The sequence below is a fragment of the Coregonus lavaretus genome, assembly GCF_964263955.1.
Source record: "Coregonus lavaretus genome assembly, chromosome: 8".
In the NCBI taxonomy this organism is placed as follows: domain Eukaryota; kingdom Metazoa; phylum Chordata; class Actinopteri; order Salmoniformes; family Salmonidae; genus Coregonus; species Coregonus lavaretus.
In genome coordinates, this window is record NC_139995.1 from 52,478,630 (window position 1) to 52,494,399 (window position 15,770).

The 15,770-nt window shown below is 41.3% G+C and overlaps 2 protein-coding genes across 2 annotated transcripts in view; both read right to left on the bottom strand.

The window, feature by feature from the left end:
* LOC311134089 (protein-glutamine gamma-glutamyltransferase 2-like) overlaps nt 1-7,667 on the bottom strand; it is a gene marked incomplete at its 5' end in the record, with an annotated part of 23,607 nt that extends 15,940 nt beyond the window's left edge. Inside the window, one exon of the mRNA XM_084167679.1 lies at nt 7,617-7,667. Coding sequence (XP_084023805.1) covers nt 7,617-7,667 — 51 coding nt within the window. The remainder of the gene's footprint in view (nt 1-7,616) is intronic.
* Nucleotides 6,645-12,609, bottom strand: LOC311133533 (uncharacterized protein). Its single transcript, XM_084167040.1, has 4 exons — nt 12,184-12,609; nt 11,789-11,919; nt 9,363-9,528; nt 6,645-8,387 (listed from the first exon to the last, which is right to left on the bottom strand). Exons 1-4 carry the CDS (start codon nt 12,506-12,508, stop codon nt 7,942-7,944), a joined length of 1,068 nt encoding a protein of 355 aa, XP_084023166.1. The 5' UTR covers nt 12,509-12,609; the 3' UTR covers nt 6,645-7,941.
* Nucleotides 12,610-15,770: the final 3,161 nt, after the last annotated feature.

The window sequence follows — 15,770 nt, forward strand, 5'->3', positions numbered from 1 at the left end:
GTTTTGGAGCAGTGGCTTCTTCCTTGCTGAGCGGCCTTTCAGGTTATGTCGATATAGGACTTGTTTTACTGTGGATATAGATACTTTTGTACCGGTTTCCTCCAACATCTTCACAAGGTCCTTTGCTGTTGTTCTGAGATTGATTTGCACTTTTCGCACCAAAGTACGTTCATCTCTAGGAGATAGAACGCGTCTCCTTCCTGAGCGTTATGACGGCTGCGTGGTCCCATGGTGTTTATACTTGTGTACTATTGTTTGTAAAGATGAACGTGGTACCTTCAGGCGTTTGGAAATTGCTCCCAAGGATGAACCAGACTTATGGAAGTCTACAAATTTTTTTCTGAGTTCTTGGATTATTTCTTTTGATTTTCCCATGAAGTCAAGCAAAGAGGCACTGAGTATGAAGGTAGGCCTTGAAATACATCCACAGGTTCACCTCCAATTGACTCAAATGATGTCAATTAGCCTATCAGAAGCTTCTATAGCCATTACATCATTTTCTGGAATTTTCCAAGCTGTTTAAGGGCACAGTCAACTTAGTGTTTGTAAACTTCTGATCCACTGGAATTGTGATACAGTGAATTATAAGTGAAATAATCTGTTTGTAAACAATTGTTGGAAAGATTACTTGTGTCAAGCACAAAGTAGATGTCCTAACCGACTTGCCAAAACTATAGTTCGTTAACAAGAAATTTGTGGAGTGGTTGAAAAACGAGTTTGAATGACTCCAACCTAAGTAAGTGTATGTAAACTTCCGACTTCAACTGTAAAATAAATCCACAATAAATTAAAAGGTACAAACAATATATTGACATGGAGAATACAGTGAGGGAAAAAAGTATTTGATCCCCTGCTGATCTTGTACGTTTGCCCACTGACAAAGACATGATCAGTCTATAATTTTAATGGTAGGTTTATTTGAACAGTGAGAGACAGAATAACAACAACAAAATCCAGAAAAACACATGTCAAAAATTTTATAAATTGATTTGCATTTTAATGAGGGAAATAAGTATTTGACCCCATCTCAATCAGAAAGATTTCTGGACCCCAGGTGTCTTTTATACAGGTAACGAGCTGAGAGTAGGAGAACACTCTTAAAGGGAGTGCTCCTAATCTCAGCTTGTTACCTGTATAAAAGACACCTGTCCACAGAAGCAATCAATCAATCAGATTCCAAACTCTCCACCATGGCCAAGACCAAAGAGCTCTCCAAGGATGTCAGGGACAAGATTGTAGACCTACACAAGGCTGGAATGGGCTACAAGACCATCGCCAAGCAGCTTGGTGAGAAGGTGACAACAGTTGGTGCGATTATTCGCAAATGGAAGCAAATGGAAGAAACACAAAATAACTTTAAATCTCCCTCAGCCTGGGAGTTGCAATGACCATGAGAACGGTGAGGAATCAGCCCAGAACTACACAGGAGGATATTGTCAATGATCTCAAGGCAGCTGGAACCATAGTCACCAAGAAAACAATTGGTAACACAATACGCCGTGAAGGACTGAAATCCTGCAGTGCCCGCAAGGTCCCCCTGCTCAAGAAAGCACATATACAGGGCCATCTGAAGTTTGCCAATGAACATCTGAATGATTCAGAGGAGAACTGGGTGAAAGTGTTGTGGTCAGATGAGACCAAAATCGAGCTCTTTGGCATCAACTCACCATCGCCGTGTTTGGAGGAGGAGGAATGCTGCCTATGACCCCAAGAACACCATCCCCACTTTCAAACATGGAGGTGGAAACATTATGCTTTGGGGGTGTTTTTCTGCTAAGGGGACAGAACAACCTCACCGCATCAAAGGGACGATGGACGGGGCCATGTACCGTCAAATCTTGGGTGAGAACCTCCTTACCTCAGCCAGGGCATTGAAAATGGGTCGTGGATGGGTATTCCAGCATGACAATGACCCAAAACACAAGGACAAGGCTACAAAGGAGTGGCTCAAGAAGAAGCACATTAAGGTCCTGGAGTGGCCTAGCCAGTCTCCAGACCTTAATCCCATAGAAAATCTGTGGAGGGAGCTGAAGGTTCGAGTTGCCAAACGTCAGCCTCGAAACCTTAATGACTTGGAGAAGATCTGCAAAGAGGAGTGGGACAAAATCCCTCCTGAGATGTGTGCAAACCTGGTGGCCAACTACAAGAAACGTCTGACCTCTGTGATTGCCAACAAGGGTTTTGCCACCAAGTACTAAGTCATGTTTTGCAGAGGGGTCAAATACTTATTTCCCTCATTAAAATGCAACTCAATTCATAAAATTTTTGACATGCGTTTTTTCTGGATTTGTTGTTGTTATTCTGTCTCTCACTGTTCAAATAAACCTACCATTAAAATTATAGACTGATCATGTCTTTGTCAGTGGGCAAACGTACAAAATCAGCAGGGGATCAAATACTTTTCCCCCTCACTGTATATTGACATGCAGAATATATTGTGGCACTCCAGGGGGTTTGATCTAGACTTTTACACAGATCAGACACAAGTGTGATACCTCAGTTTCAAGGGTGTTTATTTAAACCAATAAAGAAAAAGAAAAGAGTTCCAGTCTCCTCCAGGATCTCCTCTGGGGTAGAACACCGAGCCCCTCGGTTCTAGCAGACCGTGAGGACGTCTATCCAGTAGCAACCTCTCACTATCTCCAACCCTCCCGTGTGCTGCCCTCCTAGCAGCTTTATGGGCCCCGTACGGCTGGTGAGCAATCAGCCCCTATTAGCACCAATTAGTACTGGCCGGAGGACCTGAGTCATGTAGACTCCGTCTGTCACCAGGCCTTGACGAGTCTCCCCCTGGTGGCTTGTCCGTGGTACGCCACAATATTGACATGCAGAATATATTGACATGCAGAATATATTGACATGTAGATGATATATATATATATATATATATATATATATATATATATATATATATATATATATATATATATATATATATATATATATATATATATATATATATATATATATATATAATAAATTATAGGGGGTAGATCAGCTTTAATATTGCAGATAGATTGTAACTTCCATCAATGTAATTGTCTGCATCACTTCCAATCCCCCATATGTTTTTCTCTCTCGCATATATATATATATATATATATATATATAAATATATATATAAATAAATACATATACATACATATAAATACATATATATATATCCTTTTAAAAATATATATTTCCCTTTATTACTTTCCAACCCCACCACCCCTTCCCTAATTGGAGTAAACCATTGAACAACAATGCTTAGGCCTCTACTTCCAGCATATACATACTATATACAGTGAGGGAAAAAAGTATTTGATCCCCTGCTGATTTTGTACGTTTGCCCACTGACAAAGAAATGATCAGTCTATAATAATAATGGTAGGTTGATTTGAACAGTGAGAGACAGAATAACAACAAAAAATCCAGAAAAAACGCATGTCAAAAATGTTATAAAACGATTTGCATTTTAATGAGGGAAATAAGTATTTGACCCCTCTCAATCAGAAAGATTTCTGGCTCCCAGGTGTCTTTTATACAGGTAACGAGCTGAGATTAGGAGCACACTCTTAAAGGGAGTGCTCCTAATCTCAGCTTGTTACCTGTATAAAAGACACCTGTCCACAGAAGGAATCAATCAATCAGATTCCAAACTCTCCACCAACCCAAAGAGCTCTCCAAGGATGTCAGGGACAAGATTGTAGACCTACACAAGGCTGGAATGGGCTATAAGACCATCGCCAAGCAGCTTGGTGAGAACAGTTGGTGCGATTATTCGTAAATGGAAGAAACACAAAAGACCTGTCAATCTACCTCGGCCTGGGGCTCCATGCAAGATCTCACCTCGTGGAGTTGCAATGATCATGAGAACGGTGAGGAATCAGCCCAGAACTACACGGGAGGATCTTGTCAATGATCTCAAGGCAGCTGGGACCATAGTCACCAAGAAAACAATTGGTAACACACTACGCCGTGAAGGACTGAAATCCTGCAGCGCCCGCAAGGTCCCCCTGCTCAAGAAAGCACATATACAGGCCCTTCTGAAGTTTGCCAATGAACATCTGAATGATTCAGAGGAGAACTGGGTGAAAGTGTTGTGGTCAGATGAGACCAAAATCGAGCTCTTTGGCATCAACTCAACTCGCCGTGTTTGGAGGAGGAGGAATGCTGCCTATGACCCCAAGAACACCATCCCCACCGTCAAACATGGAGGTGGAAACATTATGCTAAGGAAGTGTTTTTCTGCTAAGGGGACAGGACAACTTCACCGCATCAAAGGGACAATGGACGGGGCCATGTACTCCTTCCCTCAGCCAGGGCATTGAAAATGGGTATTCCAGCATGACAATGACCCAAAACACATGGCCAAGGCAACAAAAGAGTGGCTCAAGAAGAAGCACATTAAGGTCCTGGAGTGGCCTAGCCAGTCTCTAGACCTTAATCCCATAGAAGATCTGTGGAGGGAGCTGAAGGTTCGAGTTACCAAACGTCAGCCTCGAAACCTTAATGACTTGGAGAAGATCTGCAAAGAGGAGTGGGACAAAATCCCTCCTGAGATGTGTGCAAACCTGGTGGCCAACTACAAGAAACGTCTGACCTCTGTGATTGCCAACTAGGGTTTTGCCACCAAGTACTAAGTCATGTTTTGCAGAGGGGTCAAATACTTATTTCCCTCATTAAAATGCAAATCAATTGATAACATTTTTGACATGTGTTTTTCTGGATTTTTTTGTTGTTATTCTGTCTCTCACTGTTCAAATAAACCTACCATTAAAATTATAGACTGATCATGTCTTTGTCAGTTGGCAAATGTACAAAATCAGCAGGGGATCAAATACTTTTTTCCCCTCACTGTACATTTTATGGACACAGTCAATTTTACAATAATTCTATTTTGTTTGTTTTTACTCATGAAATTCCTCTACACTCAACCTCTCCGATCATTTTCATGATGTCCATCCGGTTTGCTTCTATATGCCATATCTTTCTAACTGTGCTCTTTCACAAAAGCTCTCAACCTATAACCTATATACTTATTATGGACACAGTATGGTTTACATTAGTTATCTTGTTGTTGTTAGTTGTTATTAGTCCCATGCTTCAACTCCATTCAAAACCTCCCATCTATCTCTTAACACCATCCATATTGGATTTCTATTTGCCATATATTTTTCAACTGTACTGTGATGTTTTACAAACATTCTGAACCCTTCTATTCTCATTGTTTCTACAGATTGTAAATTGAAAATAAACATTTTTGTTAAAAGTATTATTATATTATTGATCGATTGACTATGACTTTTCAGATCACCCAGTAGTGCTATCTGCAGGATTAGCTCCAGGTAAATATAGCAATCCTTTAGCCATTCCTGGACCTGTGTCCAAAAACAAGCTACAAATGGACAGTACCAAAACAAATGATCGAATGATTCTGTCTCTTCGCAGCAAAATCTGCAGAGCTGGGAAGATTGTATCCCCCATATAAATAACATTCTATTGGTATCAAGAATTTTATATAATAATTTAAATTGAAAACGTATAAGTTTTGAATCCGGCGTCGTTTTGCGCATCAGTTTATAAACTGGAATCGGTACGTCAAAAATCTCTTCCCAACTATTTTGCAATCTATATGGGACGGCTGTCAATCCTTTGGTCCTTAAATGAAACTGTTATACTTTGTTATTTATTACGATTTTCTTTAACCAATTATGTTCTTTAATGCAGGGCCGACAGACAAGTTCCTTACTTTTTCCCCCTTCCTTCCACTTTCCTCTTCCATTTTTGCGGTAATGCTGCAAGTATTTGGTTGTAATTTTGGGTAGAGCAGACATTTCCATATGTTTTTGTTAGCTGCATGTGCGACATAACTCCACCAGTCCTACCTATGATATAATCTACGAAGATTATACCTTTTTTTGACAGGTATTTACCTTTCCATGGTAGCAAGATCTTATCTATTTTTGCTAACTTTCTATAAAAATGTATTGGAGTGAGATAATTTGTTTCATTTGGGATATGTATTCCGAGTATATCCACATCACCATCTGACCATTTTATTGGTAAACTACATGGTAATGTAAACATTTTATTTTATAGTGATCCAATACGTAATATATAGTACATTTATCATAATTTGGTTGTAATCCAGAGAGGTTAGAAAATGTATCTAGATCCTATATGAGGCTGTGGAGGGATTCAAGTTGTGGATTTAAAAGAAAACATGAATCATCAGTGTACAATGACACCTTTGTTTTTAAACCCTGAATTTCTAATCCCTTGATATTATTGTTGGATCTGATTTTAATAGCTAACATTTCGATGGCCATAATAAATAGATATGCCGATAGTGGACAACCTTGTTTCACTCCTCTTGACAGTTTAAAACTTTCTGAGAAATAGCCATTATTTACTATTTTACACCTAGGGTTACTATACATGAGTTTAACCCATTTTATAAGAGATTCTCCAAAATTGAAATGCTCCAGGCATTTATATATAAACCACAGTCGTACTTTATCAAATGCCTTTTCAAAGTCTGCTATGAATAGCAGGTCTGGTTTCCCAGATTTTTCATAGTGTTCTATTGTTTCCAGTACTTGCCTTATATTATCTCCAATGTATCGTCCATGTAAAAAACCTGTCTGATTAGAATGAATAATGTCCGACAATCCCTTTTTAATTCTATGCGCTAGACATTTTGCTAGAATTTTTTGCATCACAACACTGAAGTGTAAGGGGCCTCCAATTTTTTTAATGGACTGGATCTTTATATTTTACACTTGTATCCTGTTTCAGAAATAATGAAATCAGACCTTCTTCTTGAGTGTCTGATAATCTACCATTTACATAGGAGTGGTTAAAACATGCTAATAACGGTCCTCTGAGTATATCAAAAAAGGTTTGGTATACCTCAACTGGTATGCCATCCAACCCTGGAATTTTCCCGGACTTAAAGTCTTTAATTGCATCCAGAAGTTCCTCCTCTGTAATTTCACCTTCACATGAGTCGTTCTGTATGGCTGTTAATTTTACATTATCAATAGAAAAAAAATCTCTACAATTAGCTTCAGTTAGAGGAGATGGAGGCGACTGAAACGAAAACATATGCTTAAAGTACTTTGTTTCCTCCTTCAAAATATCATTTGGTGAAACATGGGTAGAATATATTGACATGGAGAATAGATTGACATGCAAAATATATTGACATGTAGAATATATTGACATGTATACAAGAGTATTGTGACTATCAAAATAGACACCATTGAAATCTATAAATCTATATTTCTACGCAGGGCAAATTATACATCAAAGATGAATACTACTATCACTCCCCTGTATATGCTGCCATGGTGCAACGGCAATGCATTTGTTTGATAGAACAGTTCACATGACTACAATCATTTAAGCTGTAAAGGTACTTTCTTCCCCTTTTACCAGTCTTAAACTCCCTTTGAATTTTATCATACAGTATTAGTATTTTTTATCATATTGTTCTCATGTAGTGTCACATTCTGTCGTACAGGTTTCTCCATACGTCTTATTTCACCATCTGACTAATGCAATTGCACCATTTTGCTGCACCTTTTTTGTCACTGGTTCATCTTGATTATAATTGTCAGTTCATCTACTTGTCTGCCTCTTGCTGATTTCATGAAGGAAGTCTTACTGCTCAGAGCCATTGTGAGAGCGCTTACTCAACGTCAGATGTGGGAGAGGTAGGCGAACTTCCGACTTCTAACTAAATTATGAAGGGGGAAACATTGTCTGTTAGCAGGTTTTTGTTCCAACCCAACACTAACACATCTGATTCAAATGATCTGACTGCTCATGCGATTCAATCTAGAGTAGTTAGGAACTGGTGTGTTAGTGCTGGGCTGGAATAAAATCCTGCGTGCACGGCTCTCCAGGACCAGGCTCTTGGCCACCTGCCCTGTTCTTGAACTGCAGCTCTGGTCACACGTCCCCCATCCACGCCCTCCTTGCCTGGGCCCTCATGGCCGTGTTCTGCAGTGGCCCCAGCTGCCTCACTTCCACCCTGCCCTCCACCCCACGGCTACAGCGCCCCAGGTGGGCCATGTATCTCTGGGCGTGGGCACCCCGGTGCCAGGTGCGTAGCTGGGAGTCATGTTTCTGGTGGGCGAACAGCTCCGTCTCGTCCAGGTGAGGCTTGAGGCGCACACCCTGCGCCCGCTCCTGCCAGTGGAAGAGGAAGAGCTGCCGGGTGCTCTTCCTCTGGCCCCAGCGCGTGGCGGTTCTCAGAGCTGTCATGCCCTCAGCGTCCTCCAGTTGGAGTGGGGCGCCACACACCAGTAGCTCCTGGATGGACTGCAACTGGCCCTGGGCAGCGGCCGCGTGGAGGGCCCCGCGCCCCAGGGGAGTCTGGCCCCTAACGTTGGCCCCTACAAAGATAACCGGGTCACGTTCATTAGGCAGACAGAAAAAAACGGACTGAAACAAGGAGGGACTGGCTTGACTTTTGCTTTCTTTTGCAAAACTTTTTCCTTTGCATGGCCTAATTAACATGACCCAGATATAGCCAGCGTACCTGAAAAATGTACATCTTCAGGAATTAAAAATAAGAAAATACAGACCTATTACTATATATTAATCGAAGTTCACAAGGCATTTTTGAATGATTTATATTAGTCCTAGATAAATATTTTTTCACAGAGCATGGAGGGGGATCAGGGGCATCATGCACCCCCAAAATCTCAGGGGGCACAAAGTACGCGAGGGGTGGTCTGGAGCGGGGCCAGGTCCTCCGTCCATAAATTGGAGAGTTTTGCATTTTTCAAACACCTGAAACAGTTCTTTCCTGCAATCTACAGCCATAATCACTATACTTAATTATCTGTAAAAATATATATATATTTTTTTTTTCTGCATCTCTAAGCATAACTCTTGAGCTGTCTGTATCATCCTGACTGGTGGTTCTTTTATTAAATGAACTAAATATGCTTCTCTGCATCTCTGCTAAAATCTGGGTAAAATATTTAAATTAATGCGAGTCTTATTCAGTACATTTAGTTACTGCTTGCTTTTCTAAAGTCTACCAACCTTGCCAGCAGGCATGCCAGCTAAGATAGTTAGACAAGCGAATTACTCTTACTTGATTGATAGCCTGAAATGGCTTCTTGGTAGCTGGGAGATCGGGAATCTATCTGGGCTAGCTAAAGCCAACTTCATAAAATTGCTAAGTGGCTAATAGTATTTCAGAGGTTATATGTTTTTTGTAGTTTTGTTTTACATAGCAAATCTGAGGGGGCACCTGCCCCTGTGCCCGCTATGGGCATGGCGCCTCTGAGGAGGATGTCTACAGGTTTTTCTAGTGCGCCGGTGATATCCAGATGTTTTGCCTCTGCGGTGGTGGGTACCTTGTTGGAGCAGGAAGCGGACAGCGGGCATGTGTCCACGGTGGGCACTGATGAACAGAGCAGAGAAGAGACGGTGAGAGAGCCAGGAGGGAGCTCCACCCATAGAACCCATAGCACTGGGATGGGAGGAACGTGGCGGTGCTGGTTTGGACATCACACTCTTGAGCTACGTGAAATAAAGAGGAAAATAGTCATTTTTATGTGTGAAAAGTAGAAATGTTCATCCTAAAAAAAGGGAAGAGTGAAGTTAATAAGGTCTACATGTTGTAATAACAGCTGTGAGATGTTGTTTAGATGTGCAGTAAGTACAGGCTAGCCACATTACATCAAATAAGGAGGTGGATCTTTCAGCATGTCTAGTAAAGAAATGCAGTATTGCTATTACTATTTTTTGGTGATGATGGTTCTTTTTTTAAAATTATGATCAATATTGACCTGAGCCATAGAGAGTCTCTGTGTATGACTGCTGTAGACTGTTCTAGGTTTTTCTTTTATGCCACCAGGGGCGGCCTGTTCAATAGGGCGATATGGGCGACGCACTGCCAAACGGGAAAAGGAAGGGATTTTTTTTCTAATCAATTATATCACGGCAACAGTAGTTATCAGTGTTGTAATCTAGACGTCTGATCTGCCACAGTGCCACACTGCCACTAAATGTCCAATTGCTTCAAATGGCCACCCCCCCTTTTGGGGCGATTTCAGTCAGGTTGAAAATCGCCCAGAAGTCTGTCATAGACTCCCATGTAAAATCTATTTTTTTCAAATTTCAGAGCTTTCAATACAATCTCTATGGGTGTCTGAGGGCTTGCACTTACGCGCTTTCGTCATACGTAACGTAACCATGAACGTAACAACTCGATTGTGTCTTTGAAAGAAGTTCCTTTTTGTCGGCGAACAAATGAAGATAAATTGGCAACGAAACAATTAGGACCTCCCAGACCAAATTTAATAATTCAACAGGTTTCTACTAAAGGCGGAAAGTCCTACACCCGAGGATTTTCCAAAAATTGGTACGAACGAAAAAAGACATTGCCACTCAACTGGATGAGGGATACAGGCTAGCTGTCCGCCGCCACAACGATGAGGTTAGTGTTGATAATCACAAGTTTACTGGAGAACTGAGACCAAGTAGAGACTTTGGACAGGGTGGATATGGTATAATAAAGGCAGTTTATTCAGAGGTAAAGATATCTGGAATCGCGTGCACGGACCCGTTCGTCAAACTCTTAGGGAGCTATACATTAAGCCCCATTACTTACCATATCAGATAAGAGAAATTGCTGCAGCTACATATATTTTACATCCTGGCCCTACATAGTTCACTATTTGCATCACTTACCAAAATATTACATGTGGTCTTATATGCTTGGAAAGTGGAGATGCCATAGAACGTCAAAAAAGTAAACATTGCTGGAGACACATTGCCGTTTTGGAGAAGACATCGCGTTTGCTAGCGAAGAGATTTGTTGTGGCAAATGAACTTGGGCTGGGAATTGCCAGGAACCTCACGATAAGATATATGCATTGCGAGTCTCATGATTCTATACGTATTGCGATTCGATACTGTGATTTTATTGCGCACCATATGTCTGTTGCAGAGGGATCAGAAAGCCATGAGAACGAGTTTTGATCAGTCATGGAAATAAAAGTGCTGAAAACAAATTGGCTCCCAATGTGAAAAGATTGAGAACAAGCTATGAAGGAACAATAATGGTGTTTTGGTGCAGGTACAGCCAACTAGCGCTAAAATATTGCGATATTGTCAATACAGTATATCGTAAAGTATCACTATGTAACTCGATTTCTTTCACCCCAATCCCTCAAATTAACGGTAAATAACTGAATTGTTTGCCCCACATTTAGCTAAGATGATTAGCTAGCCAGCTAAAATGTTTTATTTAGTTAGCAGTCGCATCTACAATAGTTTACTGTCAATAACATGTCTCCAAAAATGACGTGGTGTCTCCAATTGTGTTGACATTTTACAATTGCGATGCGCATCCATGAGTATCCACTTTCTGTAGCTCAGCTGGTAGAGCACTGCGCTTGTAACGCCAAGGTAGTGGGTTCGATCCCCGGGACCACCCATACACAAAAATGTATGCACGCATGACTGTAAGTCGCTTTGGATAAAAGCGTCTGCTAAATGGCATATTATTATTATTATTATTATTATCTGAAGAGAGCCCCGAAACATTGTGTGCAGACATTTTAAAAAGATGAAACTGAGGGCTCCACCAACCCTGGTAAGCCAACACTTTTGAGATCAGTCAATAAATGCTTCTGGTATTGACTTATATGCTGCCCCTGTCTTCATGTTGTTGCTGGACATATCTTTTTTAAAATGTGTGTAGGTCACCTAAATCATCAGAAAAATTGCCCCCCCTGAGAATTTTTTCAGGAGCCGCCACTGTATGCCACATCACCTTGAGTACATCCCCAGTAGCTGCAGCTATCACAAGCTCAGCCCATCCATCATAAGGCCAGATCATCAGGGTGACAGTAGTTCCAGGGACCATGTCATTACAGTGAATAGTGGTGTCATCATAAAGGTCACCTGTTGGGTGGAGTATACATTGGGTCTGGTCAGACAAGCACATCATTAGATAATTAGGCAAACTGGAAAACACCCTATAATCAAATGTTCACCATGATGGGCCTGTCACTACTAGCCTACTTTTGAGATTTATAAGGGCTGTGATTCTAACTTCATTAAACCCATTAAAAATAAATGAATACATCTAAGAAATTAATTAACAACGACTTCCCATTTCTTATTAAAATATAAACCAGCAAATGAGATCCAACATATTTATTTTACCTTTATCCAGGTAGCATACTCTCTGGAAGTCTGTGGGAATCCCAACCACTAATTCCATGGCGTTTTTTAGCTCTCTGATTCTCATATTGTGCTGGCAGTCGGGCACAACGAACATCTCTCCCGTTTCACGCAGCCTAGCACCAAGACTGAACTTGACTTTCTCCGACGGGTCACGGTAAATTGCACTTTTGGGTCTCGGTACACTCTTCGAGTCGCTGTCGCGGTAACTCATCGCACTTTTGGGTCTCGGTACCTGAAGTGGAATCCTCTTCGTTGAGGTGTTAAAATATGCCATTGGATTGCTCATAGAAACGCGCTGAATCATTTTTGCATATTGCAAATGGTTTAGAATTGGAAAATAATGAATGAATGAATTCTCTTCAGTTTGGAATGCTGTGTCTGACTACTGTTGCTAAGGTGATAGTCGTTGGAGTCCTATATTTTTTTATGACGTCATCATTTCCCAATCAAAAGTTTGTACCGAACATTAATAGGTGTCACATATCAGTTTGCAAATAATGTAAAAAAACAATATTGAGTTAATAAAGCCACATACAAACATGGTCTATTTTTTGCTTTCTTGCATAAGGCAGCTCCAAAATGCAGCTGCAATCTCCGTGCTTTCTTGCCCTTTGTGCTGTTGTCTGTGCCCAATAATGTTTGTACCATGTTTTGTGCTGCTACCGTGTTGTGCTGCTGCCATGTTGTGTTGTCATGTGTTGCTACCATGCTGTGTTGTCATGTGTTGCTGCCATGTTGTGTTGTTGTCTTAGGTCTCTCTTTATGTAGTGTTGTGGTGTCTCTCTTGTCATGATGTGTGTTTTGTCCTATATTTTAATTTTTAATCCCAGTCCCCGGTCCCGCAGGAGGCCTTTTGCCTTTTGGTAGGCCGTCATTGTAAATAAGAATTTGTTCTTATCTGACTTGCCTAGTTAAATAAAAGTTAAATATATATTTATTATTTTATTCTGTGGTGGTGGGGCAGTCAGAGGAAAATACAGAGCGTAGGGGTTGGTAATGTTCTCTAGTTGTTCCATTATTGGCTCAGTGTTCTGTCACTCATTGGGACACTATGTCACCCCAAAATCTACAGGGAGAGCTAGAAAGTTCAAGCCCCTTTGGGTGCTGTCATAGATTTACAGTAGAAGTGCCCGTTCCAAGAAGGCTCAAGGTCATTGGTCACAGATAAAATGACGTCAACTCATGTTTTATCTACCAAAGCTTTGATTGGACTGATCATGTCAACATCATACTTTCAAAATCTTAGCTAGCAAGCTAGACAAGCAGTCATCAACATGAATCACGTTGACAATCTACTGGTAAATCCTTTTCAATCCTTGTCATATGAAGAGAAATTAGAGATAAAACGTCTCGATGCTAATCAGCCATTGGACATAAACATTACACAACAAGTCGGAAATCGCAAATTCAACAATGAGTGGTTTGGATGGAAGCAGTGGCTAACTGTAAGCATCTCAAAGGAATCACTATTTCGCTTCCATGCCTGCTATTCATTGGACAGGGTGTGTTGTCCAAGTCTGGGTTTAAGGATTTTAAAACATCTGTCTGAAAGAGTCTCAAAACATGTGAATTGTGCATCACATATAGACAATGCTGTTAAACTGGGATTACTGGGGAAATCAAACATTTTGGCTCAGCTAGACACCGCATATAGACGTGCCATCAACCTTCACAACCAACAAACAGAGGAGAATAGGTATGTGCTTGCCAGAATGATAGCATGCATTAAATTGTGTGGCAATTGTGAGACAGCACTGCAGGGCCTGTTTGCACAACTGTTCTGAGTTGGTGGTGCACATGTAGCCTATAGCATGTTTTATAACAGACAAAGTAAGCAAAACAATGAAATGGATCATTCTAACGTTGCCTAATTCAGAACATGGGCCGTTCTTACAGTATTCTCCCTGTACACCAAGTCAGAACCGTAGGATAAATAACGTGGGCACATAAGCAGACAATAAAAGCTCTTACAATATTCGATGATGACATTTCTCTAAAACAGGCTATAGGCTACATGTGCACCACCAAGTCAGAACAGTAGGCTATATGCCTATTCGTTCAGATCTTTTGAAATGGACAGCGACATAATTCAGAACATATTGTAAGATCTTTCATTGTCTGTTTAAGTGCCCCCGTTATTTATCCTACGGTTCAGACTTGGTGTACTGGCAGAATACTGTAAGAACGGCCCATGTTCTGAATTATGTCGCTGTCCATTTCAAAAGTGCTGAACGAATAGGCGGCGTATAGGCTACGTCCGTCTCAGCTCGCTACATCCGTCTCAGCTCGCTACATCCGTCTCAGCTCGCTACATCCGTCTCAGCTCGCTACATCCGTCTCAGCTCGCTACATCCGTCTCAGCTCGCTACATCCGTCTCAGCTCGCTCATGTCTTAATCCAAATGACGGTTTGTCTCTTAACCACTATGTATGCCATAGTTTGTACGTTTGTATTGTTGTATTGCTTGTATAGGTCTACAGTGAGGGAAAAAAGTATTTGATCCCCTGCTGATTTTGTACGTTTGCCCACTGACAAAGAAATGATCAGTCTATAATAATAATGGTAGGTTGATTTGAACAGTGAGAGACAGAATAACAACAAAAAAATCCAGAAAAACGCATGTCAAAAATGTTATAAAACGATTTGCATTTTAATGAGGGAAATAAGTATTTGACCCCCTCTCAATCAGAAAGATTTCTGGCTCCCAGGTGTCTTTTATACAGGTAACGAGCTGAGATTAGGAGCACACTCTTAAAGGGAGTGCTCCTAATCTCAGCTTGTTACCTGTATAAAAGACACCTGTCCACAGAAGGAATCAATCAATCAGATTCCAAACTCTCCACCAAGACCAAAGAGCTCTCCAAGGATGTCAGGGACAAGATTGTAGACCTACACAAGGCTGGAATGGGCTATAAGACCATCGCCAAGCAGCTTGGTGAGAAGGTGACAACAGTTGGTGCGATTATTCGCAAATGGAAGAAACACAAAAGACCTGTCAATCTCCCTCGGCCTGGGGCTCCATGCAAGATCTCACCTCGTGGAGTTGCAATGATCATGAGAACGGTGAGGAATCAGCCCAGAACTACACGGGAGGATCTTGTCAATGATCTCAAGGCAGCTGGGACCATAGTCACCAAGAAAACAATTGGTAACACACTACGCCGTGAAGGACTGAAATCCTGCAGCGCCCGCAAGGTCCCCCTGCTCAAGAAAGCACACAAACAGGCCCTTCTGAAGTTTGCCAATGAACATCTGAATGATTCAGAGGAGAACTGGGTGAAAGTGTTGTGGTCAGATGAGACCAAAATCGAGCTCTTTGGCATCAACTCAACTCGCCGTGTTTGGAGGAGGAGGAATGCTGCCTATGACCCCAAGAACACCATCCCCACCGTCAAACATGGAGGTGGAAACATTATGCTTTGGGGGTGTTTTTCTGCTAAGGGGACAGGACAACTTCACCGCATCAAAGGGACAATGGACGGGGCCATGTACTCCTTCCCTCAGCCAGGGCATTGAAAATGGGTCGTGGATGGGTATTCCAGCATGACAATGACCCAAAACACATG